This window comes from Sinocyclocheilus rhinocerous, unplaced genomic scaffold (assembly GCF_001515625.1).
Source record: "Sinocyclocheilus rhinocerous isolate Xijiao unplaced genomic scaffold, SAMN03320098_v1.1 scaffold360, whole genome shotgun sequence".
Taxonomy (NCBI): domain Eukaryota; kingdom Metazoa; phylum Chordata; class Actinopteri; order Cypriniformes; family Cyprinidae; genus Sinocyclocheilus; species Sinocyclocheilus rhinocerous.
In genome coordinates, this window is record NW_015653490.1 from 566,479 (window position 1) to 581,777 (window position 15,299).

The window sequence follows — 15,299 nt, forward strand, 5'->3', positions numbered from 1 at the left end:
ATTATGATAGTCAGGATGACATTTTTCAGTCAGTATGACTATTGTGCTACAATTTATTCTTAATTTAGAGTATAATAATGCAGGAGCTGCAACAATTCAAGAGTGTCAGATGTGTCGGTTTAAACATCGCTGGATTTCTATGGAGGGGGTGTTATCCTGACTGCAGCGTGGATATATGACTCATGCTACTTGAACAAAGGAAATAAAATATGAGAAAGTGTGAAAACTCTGACATTAAAAGAACAGCAGGGGATGTGTAATTTAAATTGACTTGGCAACACTCAACAGCACTGAAAAAAGATCTTGACCAGTGGGAGAAACAATATGATTCTTGAGTTTATGTGTTTGTGTCGGTGAAACATGAGACAAATTTATGCCATAACACACTAAGAGATATTAACAGGCAATCACAAGCGCAATGATCGCTACAGGATGTTGAGTGCTCTTTCCTCACCCAGTGGTGTAAGGGATGAGCCAATTATATTATGGTTAAATTTGCCAAGAGAGGTTTTAGTCCACATAGAAGCCATTTCAAAGTGGCAAATATAATGTTTGCTTACACAGACTTTTAATGTCATACAAAGGAGGACCACAGCAATTTACCCTGGAATTACAACCGTCTGAAACAACGGCATTGATCCACATGCACAGAGGACAGGAAACAAGACAGGCCTATGTGAGATAACCTTATGGTTAAATGTTAAGATTAAGTAAAAATAAAAATAAATAATCATATTGTCACACTGTGAGATATAAAGTCACATTATGAGATATTAAGCCTCATTATGAGATAGAAATTCAAACGGTGAGATTTAAAGCCACATAATGAGATAGTAGGCCACACTGTGAGATATAGTCACATTATGAGATATGAAGTCATATTTTAAGATTTTAAGCCACACTGAGATATAGTCACATTATGAGATATTATGCCACACTGTGAGATATAAATTTAAATTGTGATGTATACATTTAAATAGTGAGATCAGGGTTTGAAATAGGGCTGCACGATAAATCGCATGCGATATTTAACGCGCATCTTATCAGTAAAGCCATTCTGTAATCAGCAGTAAATCTCCATCACGTGCGTGCTTTCACATTGAGCAGCACTAACTACACACAGACTAATAGCCTACTGCATTTTTGTCACATAGAAATGCACTTGACAGTATAAGCATTGATTTTGTGCTAGAACAAAGGAAATTTACTGCTAATAAATGCTGTCATCCTTTCCTCACCCTCATGTCTTTCCAAACCTGTATGACTTACCTTATTCTGTAAAACACAAAAGATATTTTGTAGAATGTTACCAAACCATTTTGGTTACTCTTGATTTCTACGGTATGGACAAACATTTCTTGAATTTCTCAAAATATCTTCTATTATGTTCCACAGAAGAAAGAAATTCATACAGGTTTGGAATGACATGATGCTGAGTAGCCTAAATGATGACAGCTTTAATTTTTGGGTGAACTATCTCTTTAAGAACCAGGGATCTTATCTATGCACAATCAGCTTGTAACACTCCAAAGAGAAAGGAAAACTTGAAATCGCATCATATGACCCCTTTAAAAGAAATAAAGAGAAAGAGTATTTAAGAGAAGACTAAATCTCCTACATACAATTAACACCATTATAACAGCTTGTACATGATTTCATCACTTGTAGGCAGGGCCTGCTTATTATTTTTCAATGCTGCTTTGACAAGTTCCTTCCACAGACCTGCAAAGGGCCAGTGAAGGGACTGTAGAAGTTCTTGTATTACCGTGATCTCAACAACAGAAATACTGGTACTGCCATGTCAAAATAGGGCATTATATATTTGTTGTTTGCACTTAAGAAAATCTAAGGTCTAGAAATGCCTACCATGCACACATTTAGTTCTGCTTTGGATAAATGTAAATAGCTTCAAGGAAGCCCACTAGCAAAGATGGCAAGTGTCTACAATTTTCATTTTGTTGTTGTTTTGCAGCTCCAGAGAATTTTTACATTTAAATGCGAACAAAACATGAAATGCTATTATGTGGACATCTGTATTAATGATAAAACTGGCGTATGAACACAAGCCTACAAGATATTTCTGTGAAATAGCCGTCCAGTTTCAAGAAGAACAAGAAACTAGTTTGCAATAGAGTATTTTCCAGATTTCATGCTGCCACTTTAATCATCCTAGCGCTCCAATATTTTGACCTTTGAAACGCAGAAGTCCTTCTCCTTCTGGCACCCTATTATTCTATCACAGCTAATGAAATTAATCTAAGGCTGTTTAATTCTTTCCGCTAATTCCAAATGGTCTCAGAAGGAGAAACACAGACATCATTTTCTACATGAAGCATACTGCAGAAGAGCTCCGTTTTATCACCAATAAGCTTCCAGTTAATTGGTGCCTTCTTATCTTGTACCCGCAGGCAAAATCGTCTGTCTTGCGTGAGCTGACAATATGGAGGCAGTCCAATGAGATGTGAGATTTCTCTGAACAGCGAACTGTGGGAAAAACATGATATTTACAGAATAATCAAAACCTGGTAAAACTACTGATCAGTGATATCATCTCTTGTTGTTCATCTCCAATATTCAAACAATGAACCTCTTCATTACACCCAAAGTGAAATAAATGGATGTCTTGCTGCTTCAACATACAGAACTATATCAGTATCAATATCAATATCAAAATCAATATCAATATAATTGTATAGAGTAATATATATCAATATAGTTACAGCTAAAATATATAAATGTAATATATATATATATATATATATATATATATATGCATTCACTGTACACATAAAACCAAAATGAATTCAAATGCATCAAAATTAATTCTCTTTTAACCTCATGTTAAAAAAAAATCTAAATAAGGCATCCAACACCAAAGAAGCTTATCTGAATTTTATGATCTTACAATGTGCTGTTTATCAGCATACAGTATCAAAGCTCCAGGATATAGGCTGATGCTTTGAACTTAGGCTGTTAAATTCATTTATACAAACAATCAATCTTTATTTTAATACGTGATCAAACGGCAGGATTGAATTGGCCATTTATATGCATTTCATGTGCCCAGTTTTCATCCCTGAGCTAAATGTAAAATGAGTTCAAATATAGATTCAGTGATCAAACATGTTAAATAAATCACGGATGCAGTGGTGGACGAAGTACACAAATCAAGTACTTGAGTAAAAGTACAGATACGTATAATAAAATATTACTCCAGTAAAAGTAAAAGTACTCCTTTTTCAATTTTACTCGAGTGAAAGTACAAAAGTACTCGATTTTTTATGTACTTAAGTAAAAAAGTACTGATAGATAGATTCATTTTGCAATTTTATATAGGCTACTTAATTTAAATTTATATCAGCACATATGTTTTATAATCCTACTGCTGAAAATCCCTGGGATTTTCCCAAAATAACCACTATATGGAGTCAAGATATATTTTTGTTGTTGATATGGACTACGTTACTGTCCACCACTGCACGGATGAAAGGAAGAGACTGTGGGAGAAGTTTCAAATGATTTTATTGCTCATGGCTCTCAAAAGCTTTTGATGGATGGCCATGTTGAACTGTCTAAAAAAGCAAATTGTGAGAATAGCTGCCAGTCACAGACTGTGTTTACTGCACACACTTCTCAATACGAATCAATTTAGAATTGATTTAGAGTCTAAATGTACTCTATATATGGACTCTTAAACTCTGCAATCTGATAAAAATATACATTTATTTGTACATCACATGTACCGTATGCAATTTATTTAGCATAATCTACTGAGAAACATGCTAAATCTACAAAGACAGGAAGCACATTTCCATGGCAATGTATAATGAAGACAATGCAATCTGCATAATCTAAAATGATTTTGGATGATGTGCAAATCTAGGCAGACTCCAGGTGGCAAATGCAAACCAGTTGTTGGGGGAGCTGAGAGGGGGCCTGAAACCAGCGGCAGAATGAGACTGGGGAGCCGTTGCCATGGAGATGGCGAGACTCACCAGGGAAACCACATTTATTAGCAGGTGAGATCAATAGTCTGTTGGTGATGTCACTGAGAGAATTTCAAATGGTGTGAATCAGTGTGAGATGGGATGAAGGAAGGAAGAAAACAAGCTCTAATTTAGCACCTGATGCGGCGGGTCAACATGTGACAACGGCGACCTCGGGTGGACCACTTCCTGTCATTCAGACGGAGCCTGGTGATGCTGTGTCATGTACTCGTTAATATGTCTAATTCAGAAGTAGTGTAACGCTAAGCACCTGCATCTCAGTATGACGGTAAGGTCAGCTCCCAATTGCAGGAACCTCAATGCTTCTGACACGTTTGGAGGAAACAATATCAATTATGGACAGGTGTGGATATAGTCATGAAGGAGAAGTATAATTATACTACCCTAAATAAGTACAGAGTCACTTTAACTCACTTCACCTCTGCGCCAAGAGTAAACAATGAGGGAACTACTTGTACTGTATGCTTACAGAAACAGAAAAGGCTCATTCTTACTCAGCAATGACCATGAAAGTCACAAAGACCATGAACACATTGTCCTCACTATTCAGAGGCATAACCTGAGCTCTTCTAATGCGGTGCAGTGCGCCAAGCCATGAAACTCTCATCTCTTCCATGTTAATCTTGTCCTAAAAAGTGGAAACGTGATGAAGTACCACTCAACAAGATATTGGGCGAATTCCACTGAAAGTGAACATAACTATGCCCTACTCATTCTGAAGGACACAGCACTTGAAGTGAGCACTCTGAAGGGTGCAGGGCTTGACTGCCTTATGTGTACACATTTGGAACCCCTCACACAAAGATAGGCCTATATTGTATATTATTGTTACCCTTAGTAGCAAAACAGCAAAATTTATCCTCACACTTGTAGCAAATGAAACCTAAATTAAAATTAAAATTTAAAATAAAATTTGGCCTTGTATCATTAATTCAAATTTATTTTAACTTGTGTACTGCTTTTAGTGGCACTTGCGGTAAACAGACAAGAAAATAGGTTCAATAATAAGAAATTTATATTTTATTTTGGGTTTGTGAGTAACAAATAAATGTCCCCAGTTTACATAAGTAATTGTGAGGATGTTTCACCAGGTATCACATGAGCAGAAATTACAAAATTGCTTTCTTGAAGTGAGATTTATATGAAAGCTTTGTTAATGGTGTTGAGGAAGGGCCCTTTGTGAAAGGATTTAGACAGCTGGTCAGTTTTATTTGGATTAACCCTCTGAAAAACCTCCAAAACCTTTGCCACTTTCAGTAAAGTCAACTGAACAGTACAAAAACAAACAAACAAACAAACAACAACAAAAAGACAGAATAAGTCAGCAGAATAAAACAACAACAAAAAAAACCAAACCAAACTAAATGGCCAAAACAAAAACAAACAACAACAAAAAGACAGAATAAGTCAGCAGAATAATACAACAACAAAAAAAACCAAACCAAACTAAATGGCCAAAACAAAACAAATAAAAAAAGAAACCAAACAAAAACCAAACCAAACTAAAACAACAACTAAAACAACCAAAACAAAACAAAATCCAAAATAAAAATTAAAACAGTTCAATAGGATCATCTATTTGAGTAGCATGCAAAACATCAACATTTTTGAGTTGCATGTCACTTTTAGTAAAGTTAGCTACACAATAAAGACTAAAAAAAACAATAAAACTAAACAAACAAACAAACCAGACTAAAACAAAACAAAAAACAAAACAAAAATAATAATCAAACAGTCACTTTGGAACGACCCTTTGAGTAGCCTCCATACACAAATGCAAAACTTTTGAGTTGCATGTCACTTTTAGTAAAGTCAGCAATAAAGAAATCCCAAAACCCCAAACAAAACCAAAAATATATACACTATACTGTATATACAGTTACACAAGCCTAGAATGTGCAAGTGCAGCCTGATGCCTGCTAACCCATTTAAAATGATGAGTGGGCAGGAAATGTGTAATAATAAAATGACAGTTATCTTCCTCTGAGCTGAGAGCTACGAATGGCCCTCTTTACCACACTGGCTAAAACATAAGAGACTGGACTTCATTAGAGAGAAGCCAAAGAGACCACAACTGTTAACCCTGAGCACTACAAATCCAATGGTTTTGAACCATTTGAAACAAAGTGAATCACAGTGACTAATAAAATAAAAGAAGACAGTCAAGAGAAGGAAAAAAAGGGCCGTACCGATTAACTCTTTATTTCTGACATCCAAGGCCATGTTTCTGAGCGAGGTAGCGACGGCACACACCACACGGTCGTTGTCTATCCTCAGCAGCTCCACAAGGATTGGCAGACCCTTCTCTTTCCTCACCGCCGCACGGATGTACACTGACCACTAGGGGAGACACACACACACACACACACACACACACACAAACAAACAAACAGGTGAACAAATATGACAAATGATACCATTCGGCCACTTTACTATATATAATTCTACATATCAGCAGTTTTCAGGAGACCATGAAGTGTATCGTCATAGTTGGATATACCAATGTCTGTAAAGTGTCTCATTTTGGATCAGCACCCTGCTGACAGTGTAATCACACTCCCCAGGTTACAGTGAAAGACTAATACTAGCTCAGAGCTTTAGCTCTCTGAGGTTCTCTATGTATGACCCCAGCTGTGGGATCAGCCTTTATCAGTGACGGAGTGTCAGCTCAGATTAGACTCTTTGCTACCCTGCACTTCTGCTGTAACAGGGGAGACCGCAGCATACAGCCCAGCAGGCATCCCCTCACATTCCTCATTTCTGATGACCTCTGTATGTGTGCATAAAAAAAAGAGAGACAAAAACACAATGACAGAGAAGCTCTGTCCTAAACCTCGCAAGCTGCGTACCTAGAAAAAATTCACTCCAGAATTAAAAGTTTCAAAGGCTATATGTAAATAATATTATGTAAATAATATGTAAATAATGTAAATCTAAATATAAAATATTTTTCTTAAATATAAAAATATACAGCACACACACATATATAATATGTAAACACAAACTTTAATTTTGGATGCGATTAATCGTGATTAAACATTTGACAGCCCTATAAGACACCTAATTTTGAACAAATTCAAAACCATTTCATGTGTCTTTCCTTTTCCAAATGTATCTTTCAAAAGTTTGGAGTCAGTACGTTTTATTTATTTATTTATTTTTTGAAAGAAGATTCTTATGCTCACCAAGGTTTATTTAATAAAAAATACTGTAATATTGTGAATTATTTTTAAAATTTAAAATAACTTTTCTGTTTTAATATATTTTAAAATGTAATATATTCCTGCGATACAAAGCTGAATTTTCAGCATCATCAGAAATCATTCTAATATGCTTATTTGGTGCTTAAGAAACATTTTCTTCCAAAATAAGCACTGAAAAGCACTGATTAAAAAACTGATATAAATACAAAATTTAATAAAACTATTAGTCAAGCCTCTTTCACTGCATACATTGGTTTTCTTGAACACACACAAACCTAAAATGCTTTATAACCTGCATACAGTCAAGCCAAAATTTATTCAGACACCTTCAACATTTCACACATTATCACAATTTATTCACTATAGTTTAGAAAATGGTAATAAAATATTACAAGAACTCAGAGTTAAACTGTATCAGAACAAATACCTCTTGATAATGTCAGATAACACTTAAGCAAAACATGGTCAGGTCAAAGTGTCTGAATAATTCTTGGTCCCAAATTTTTATCAATTTTACTGGTAGTTCACTGTATGAAGAATTTTTGGGTATAATATGTCACAGTTCACTTTATTTTGCTATCCTCACTTACATAAATGAACTATAGTGTCCTGCACCCAGTAGTAAAAAATATCAGAAATGATATCTGGTGTCTGAATAGTTTTTGGTTTGACTGTATATTCACCTCTGACACATCGATACTGTATTCATGGTTTGATGTTGCATAATCAACAAACAGCAAAGCACAGTCTAATCTGAATGATTGCGTGCTCTCTTTATCTGCCGCTAGTTTCATTGACACCGACACTTATTCATTTAGTGTAGTTCAAAGGAAATTGTGTTAAATCAGGCAAAGTACATCACAGAGGCAGCTTACTGGGTTTAGGAACAGAGAAATGGCACTTAAAATTAGTGTGTGGAAATGTAAATCTGTCATTTAGTGAAAATCAACATCACAGTTCATTAAAACTGTATAAAAATACATATAAGTAATGCAATGCAATAAATATCCTTGAAACTGTAATTGAAAAGGAGTTTTTGACGAGAAAGCATACTTCACGCTTGACTGTTTTTGATCCATCTTAAGTTAAGGGCTTCGTTTCCATTTCCTAGCACACACAGCGTGGGATTTAATAATCCCACTGTCCGAGATGAACTTTGAAAACATAAACAGAGAGCTTAGTTCACACATATTAGACGGGGGCTCAATGTCAGCTCTTCTAGATGAACAAACAGAGCAGCCAATTATGGGACCTGGACTGCTTTCCTGTTTGTCTCTCCAACAAACTCAACACAACAGCAAACACGAATACAACCTCATGGCCTGTAGGTGTGGAGAGGGGTCGTATGGACGCCGCTTTCATTTAACTTCTTGAAGGTGGTCTAAACCTGTTATGAGACTTCAAAACCAATCCAATCCCATTGCATCTGTCTCCATCTGAGAGTATTGATCTTGTAGAGCACATCGGGTGGATTAGAGCTCTCGAGCAACAGAGGTACAACAAGCTTTTGACGCTGAGAGATGGTGAAAATGATGTGAGAACAAAGAGAGAAGCACGGGCCAAGAGGGAGATTGGTACTGGTTTAAACATCTGATGAAAGCAACCAGTTTCAGGTCAGGAAAAATGCAATTTTACACCATTTCTTCTTGCACCGTTCAATAAATTTAGATCCTGACAACAGCTAATAAAACTTTAAGTAAAAAAACCATCTCAGGTACCAGAGTGTTGCTAAGCTAAGGTGCTCTGAGCGGTTCTTATCATGCTGCTATGTGGTTGTTTGTCCAATGCTAGGTGGACCAAGTCAAAAGAGAACTGTTATTTATAATATTCTGGCTCTAGAATACTTCCTACAGTGAAATATATGAGTTTTTTGGAAATTATAAGACTGATTGCCTTGGAAAGTAATAGCACAGAAAGTCAGATAAATTACGGCATCATTCAAATGTGTGTGACAAGCTGAATTGTAATACTTTAAAGGTGTAAAAGTAAATTAATAAACAGATAAACATTTTAATCTTTTTGTATTATTGAAATATTTAATTATTTTTATGTTTTTTTAAAGGCCCTCAATGTTAAGAATACATTGGTTTACACTCAGACAGCTACCAATAATTAAAAATAAAACTATACAAAAATATTAAATGGATAACCATTTGAATATATTTATTATTATTTTTTAAAATTATTTTAATGTTTTTAAATACTCCTAACCCTACAGAAAGTAAAAATTTGCCCTATGACAGATACCAAAAGTTAAAATTAAAAAAATGAATACAAAATAAATTATATATATATATATATATGAATTACAATATATACAATATATATAAAAGTCATAATTAAATGAAAAACCAATGATGAATGCTGACACATAATTATCAGATAATCTACTTGTATTTTAAACAATATTTGTTGCATACCAAGCCATATCTCCAGCACAGACAGATGCGTACACAAGGCAACTGACCATAGGGCTTACCTTCCAACTCCCAGCAGCCAGATTCTGCAGTGCCCCAGCGGCTCCCTCCAGCGTGTCCGGGTTTGAGCACTCAGACAGGAGGGTGAGGTAGGGCTTTACTATCGAAGGATGCCACAGCATCTGAATCCCTTTGGGGGGCTCAGCAGTATCTGGCAGTGGTCCCACACCATCCCACTACAGAAACAAAGAGTGTGACATGAAAAACAAGTCAGTCAGATACTGCAGGAAGACACACGAAATCCATCGCCATCAGCATCTAAACCCTTACAAAGGGGCATTCACACTGACATAAATCTGCAGTGACAAAGCAACATGACTTATTTTCAGTGAGCAGCAGTGAGAAAAATTTGACTATATAAAAGTGCAGCTAATTAAACATCAATGTGAAGTGAGTGAAGAAAACGTGATACGACAGAGACGTTAATGTGAGTTTACTCTTCTGTATGATTTCAAAAGTTTGGGGTCGGTAAGTTTTTTAAATATTTTTGAAATAAGTTTCTTATTTTTTCTTATCTTACTGATCCTAAACTTTTGAACAGTAGTGTATATCTATATAATAAAAAAATTATACAAGGAAAACTGCATCAGAAATTGTTTGCATTTTAAGTGAGTTTGATTCATGAATTAATAATGATTTCTCTTCATCATGTTATGATATATTATATTTATATTATATATATATACTGCTGCAGTTTATATACTATACAAACACAATCTCCTCCAGACTGTTCACTTTTAGCATCAAGAAAATTGTTTCATTTTCATTTTTATCTCTTTTTTTTAAATCTGATTTTCTACAGCTATGACCAGCAATAACATTACGGCATCCGCCTCCTAGCAACCATCAGTACTGCGACCTGGCGAACTCCCGAGATAAAATCGCTGTCATTCTGTATGGGTCAAAAGGTGACTGTAACCCTCTGCACATACACACAAACCCCACACGAGGAGATCTCTTGACAAATTGTGGCCTGAATAGACCTAAAACCGGGCAGGAGCTGCAAGTCTGCGTTCGAGGCGTGTGGGTGAGTCAGTTTGAAAAGTGCTGGTCTCACAGGCTGACCTACTTTCAGGCAGAGCAACTTGTGAAATACCTCAGCGTCTTAAACTAGCTCTGGCACTCAGCCTCACTCTCCCTTCATTATTAATGAGTCTGTTTTCATCTCCCCCCCCGTTCCTGCTCTGAGGAGCGGCTCTGTTGTTCAGTCAACTGCTGGAGGGTGGAGAAGCCCCCGTGAGGCTGCTGCTCTTCTCATACGGTGAACGCAGAAGAAATGGAAAGAGTTTGAGAGGAGACTTGGTTTAATCTGTGGTTTCACTATATGCAAACAATGAGGGCAACATTTCGCAAACATTCAGCCTTACACAATCGCTGTCAAAACTGTTTTCATAATTTATCAACGAAAAAGGTGCTTGCTAAGGATGCCATCAGAGTCAAAGACACACTGCTTAAGTCCAAATCTATTAAATAATTAAAAAATAATGACACCTCTTCTATGATGAACATGTTTTGATAGATAGATAGATAAATAGATAGATTTTAAATATATCTATGAAAATACAAAACTGTATGAAACCAACAAAGACTTCATTTCTAAGAACATGGATCATTTTGTGAATGACTTTTAAAAGTTTTCTCCGTTACATCATATTGCACATCTGTATTTGTAATTCACCCATTACTATGAAGTCCCTAAACTCTGGTGAGCAACATGAGCTTTTTCTTCAGAAAAATGTGTCTTTTGGGCATCTAAAATGAGTCAAACCTGCCCAAATGCAACTCTTTCAGCTTTTCCAAAACCCTCAATCTAAAAATGACAATGTGATCCTAATGCTTCTTCTGAACTATCAGAGCATAAAACAGCATCTCAAATTGTCAAAAACGTTCTCTTCACCCTTTTCCTGTCAGCAAGCTTTGAGCATAATGAGCGCTTCATGCCCCATTTCTCAGAGTAAACTCAAAGAAGGGTATCAATGCTTGGTGGGTTGAAATTGCTCTGGTTTACATACTCTCTCCTCTCAGTCAATTAGCAAACCCTGCCCTGACAGAGCAGAGCAGCATGCTCTGGTTTCCTGGGCTACCTCGCTGCCACTTAGTGATAAATGATTTAACAGAGTACATTAGCCTTCTGTTGCCCGGAGGCCCAGGTGTCCTCTTTCAAAGCGTCTCGGCTGAAGAGAAGGTCCAGCACATGATACGAGAGGGCACCTTAGATAATGGGGAGAAATGGCCCTCTTTACAGTCCAAGAGGCGGAGATGGACGACTCCGGTATCCTTGCATCTCCTTCCTTTCTGTAATCTGATTGGAGGAGACACATCTGACTGAATGCTAAAACAGATCTGCAAACTTATGTATGGGTTTTGAGGTAATGAATGAAGGAAATACATCTTTGAATGTTCAAATGTATTATTCGACTCTCACTGCTTTTAAAGTTTTACTGCGTCTTACTAGGTACGTAGCAACCAGAGGTTGTTGTGACGAGCATCTCTTTTGCAGCAAACGCACGTTTTATTGTAGCTAGCATCGAAGTTAAAGAGGATTATATTCAGCTATCGGTGGCTACAGTATATCACCAGCTATTAGCTTCATGGCTCCTCTGGAACGGGACATTTCCAGAGGGAGTTGTGTTACATAACTGCTCTCCCACCTCCGTGTCTGCAAGGAGGATCCTGGCTGACTTTTCCTGCGTGAGATTAATGAAGAGTTTCCTCTGCTATGGAGGAGTCGCCTGTAAAAAGGTTGGGTTTTTTCACCACTCCTTTAGTCTGACGCCCACAAACACTGAGATTTATCAGCCGTAGAGTGTGTCACTGGGGAAACTCACTGTCTGCAGTGTGTCTCTGTGTAGGTGGTGAGCGTTACGTTTGCAGAGGAAGTAATTGATTAAAGGGTGGCATGTAAATCTGTTATTTGGGGAGCTCATTGAAACATAAATTGGGATTATTTTGAGGCAATGAGGGGTGTAAAAGGAAGTTGAATATGCTGATTGTGTTATTAATATTTTGATATCAAATACCTCATTTTTGCTGGGCTCTCTTTCAAAAGCAGAGAAGCATTTTATTGTGAAATACAGACTTCTATCTTTAGTCAGTCAACACAAATTGACTTTCACAAGCTATTTTACTTCCATAATGTGACAAGTGAAAATTAGGGCAAGATTTGACTTTTTGTTTATATATATGTGTGTGTATAGTATCATATAAACTAATGTAATCTAAAAATAGAATGTATAATATACGATATTACACTGCATAATAACAGTGCAATTTTCATTATTAAACTGTCTAATATAATATTATAATATAATATAATAATCGTTATATTGTATATATATATACATATATATATAGGATATAGGATAACACAAAAAATAGATCCAATACATTATATCATAAATGTACATTATATTATATTATATAACTAATAATACAATAAGACTAGAAACAACAAAGAAAATGTGTCACCCTGGACCACAAAACCAGTCATAAGGGTAAATTTTGTGAAATTGAGATTTTTACATAATTTGAAATCTAAATAAATAAGCTTTCCATTGATGTATGGTTTATTAGGATAGGACAATATTTGGCCGAGATACAACTATTTGAAAATCTGGAATCTGAGGGTGCAAAAAAAAAAAAAAAACAATTTTTTGAAAATCGGCTTTAAAGTTGTCCAAATGAAGTCCTTAGCAATGCAAATTACTTATCAAAAATTAAGTTTTGATATATTTACGGTAGGAAATGTACAACATATCTTAATGGAACATGATCTTTGCTTAATATCCTAATTATTTTTGGCATAATATAAAAATTTATAATTTTGACCCATGCAATGTATTGTTGGCTATTGCTACAAATATACCCCAGCGACTTAAGACTGGTTTTGTGGTCCAGGGTCACATATGATAAAAACAGAAAATTTTATTTCCTGTTGACTTTAAATAGCCTCTTTCATGGTACTCTGGACTATGATTTCCAAGTAAAGTGTGTTAGAGTGACTGTCAGCAGGTGAGGGTCAAATTGCAGCCTGTAAATGCTGCTTTGGATGGCCCACCTGGTCCTGGGACTTCTTCTTTTTTTTCTTCTTTCCCCAGCAGCCCGAGGTCTCTCCTTCCTTCCCGCTGGAATCGCTACACAGGAGGCCGTCCAGCTCGTCCGTCCCCATCTGCTGTCCCTGAGACGTTTCAGCTGCAAGCCGATACGAGAGGTTCCTCAAAATGCATACACAGTTTTCTATGGTCTGACGGAGAAAGAGAGAGACAGATATTGGGCAGGTATTAGTCTAGCACCACTGAGCTCTTGACAGAGCCCATCTGACCAGAGGGGCCAAACTTCATCTATCCAACTCATGCTGGTTCTGAGACAAGAGGAAACACACATTTGTTCTCTCTCTCTCTCTCACACACACACAGTGGTCTGCATGCACTCCTTATGCTGTCATAACAATTAACTTAAATTAAGTTTTTTAAAAACACTTAAATTAAGTGTTCAGAAAAAAGCAGCCATTACAGAAGGCGTCTCTAACTACTGGCTTGCACGATTTCATTTCATTTCAATTCAGTCTCTTAAGATTTAGTAGTTTATCCTGAAATTGTGCCTGCAAATCAGTTTTTACTTTCTGCATTATGGTTGCAGTTCTCTAGTAGGACTGTAAAGTAAAAAATGAAGTAAAATAAAATAAAGTAAAATATAAAAAATAAAGATATGTATGGTTGTAAAACTGGGAGGCATTTTATTTTATATATAAATAAATAAATAATTTAATAAATAAATAAAAAAGTGTTTTTGTGCAAAACAACTTGTATTTGCTTTTAACTGGCAGGTAATTTGAGATTTTTAACAAATTTAACAAAATATACAAATAATAAAATAATAAAATTTTTTACTTTCTGCATTATGGTTGCAGTTCTCTAGTAGGACTGTTAAAGTAAAAAATGAAGTAAAATAAAATAAAGTAAAATATAAAAAATAAAGATATGCATGGTTGTAAAACTGGGAGGCATTTTATTTTATATATAAATTATAAATAAATAATTTAATAAATAAATAAAAAAGTGTTTTTGTGCAAAACAACTTGTATTTGCTTTTAACTGGCAGGTAATTTGAGATTTTTAACAAATTTAACAAAATATACAAATAATAAAATAATAAAATTAAATAAAAATTATAACTCAAATTTGTGGATGTAAAAACACATGTATTTGCTTTAAACAATTAGGTGATTTGACTTTAAGATCCCTGTATTAGAGAAAGACATGTCTAGGGCCTGTCAAAGACAGCAAGGTTACATCCTACAGTGTTTAAAACCTAGTTACATTTATCTCTCTCCGTGTCTCTCTTTCACTTCAGCTAACTTCCTCATTTCCTCTGTCTCCGTCTTTCTCTGAGTGTTGGCTGGAAGTGTAGGCTGCATTGGCACTATAAGTATATGAAAGTACTTAATTATATGTCTGACACGGTCTCCCATTTAAATGTGATTAAAGGATATACTCGCAGATGGGGAAAAATGACCAGCCAAATCCATCGGCTCACACTCCATTTAACAGGGTATTACAAGGAGACACAGCAGAGCAGGCACAATGCTTGACAGTGGAAAATAGAAAATAAAT

General features: G+C 35.8%; 1 protein-coding gene across 4 annotated transcripts in view; it reads right to left on the reverse strand.

Annotated features, from left to right (window-relative positions):
* Positions 1–15,299, reverse strand: part of LOC107716425 (catenin delta-2-like) — a 316,783-nt gene that overhangs the window by 20,391 nt on the left and 281,093 nt on the right. For all 4 annotated transcript variants that reach the window (XM_016522876.1, XM_016522879.1, XM_016522878.1 and 1 more), the window contains 3 exons: positions 13,745–13,930; positions 9,690–9,863; positions 6,197–6,347 (listed from right to left, as the gene is read on the reverse strand). In XM_016522876.1, the coding sequence (XP_016378362.1) occupies positions 6,197–6,347; positions 9,690–9,863; positions 13,745–13,930 (511 nt within the window). The remainder of the gene's footprint in view (positions 1–6,196; positions 6,348–9,689; positions 9,864–13,744; positions 13,931–15,299) is intronic.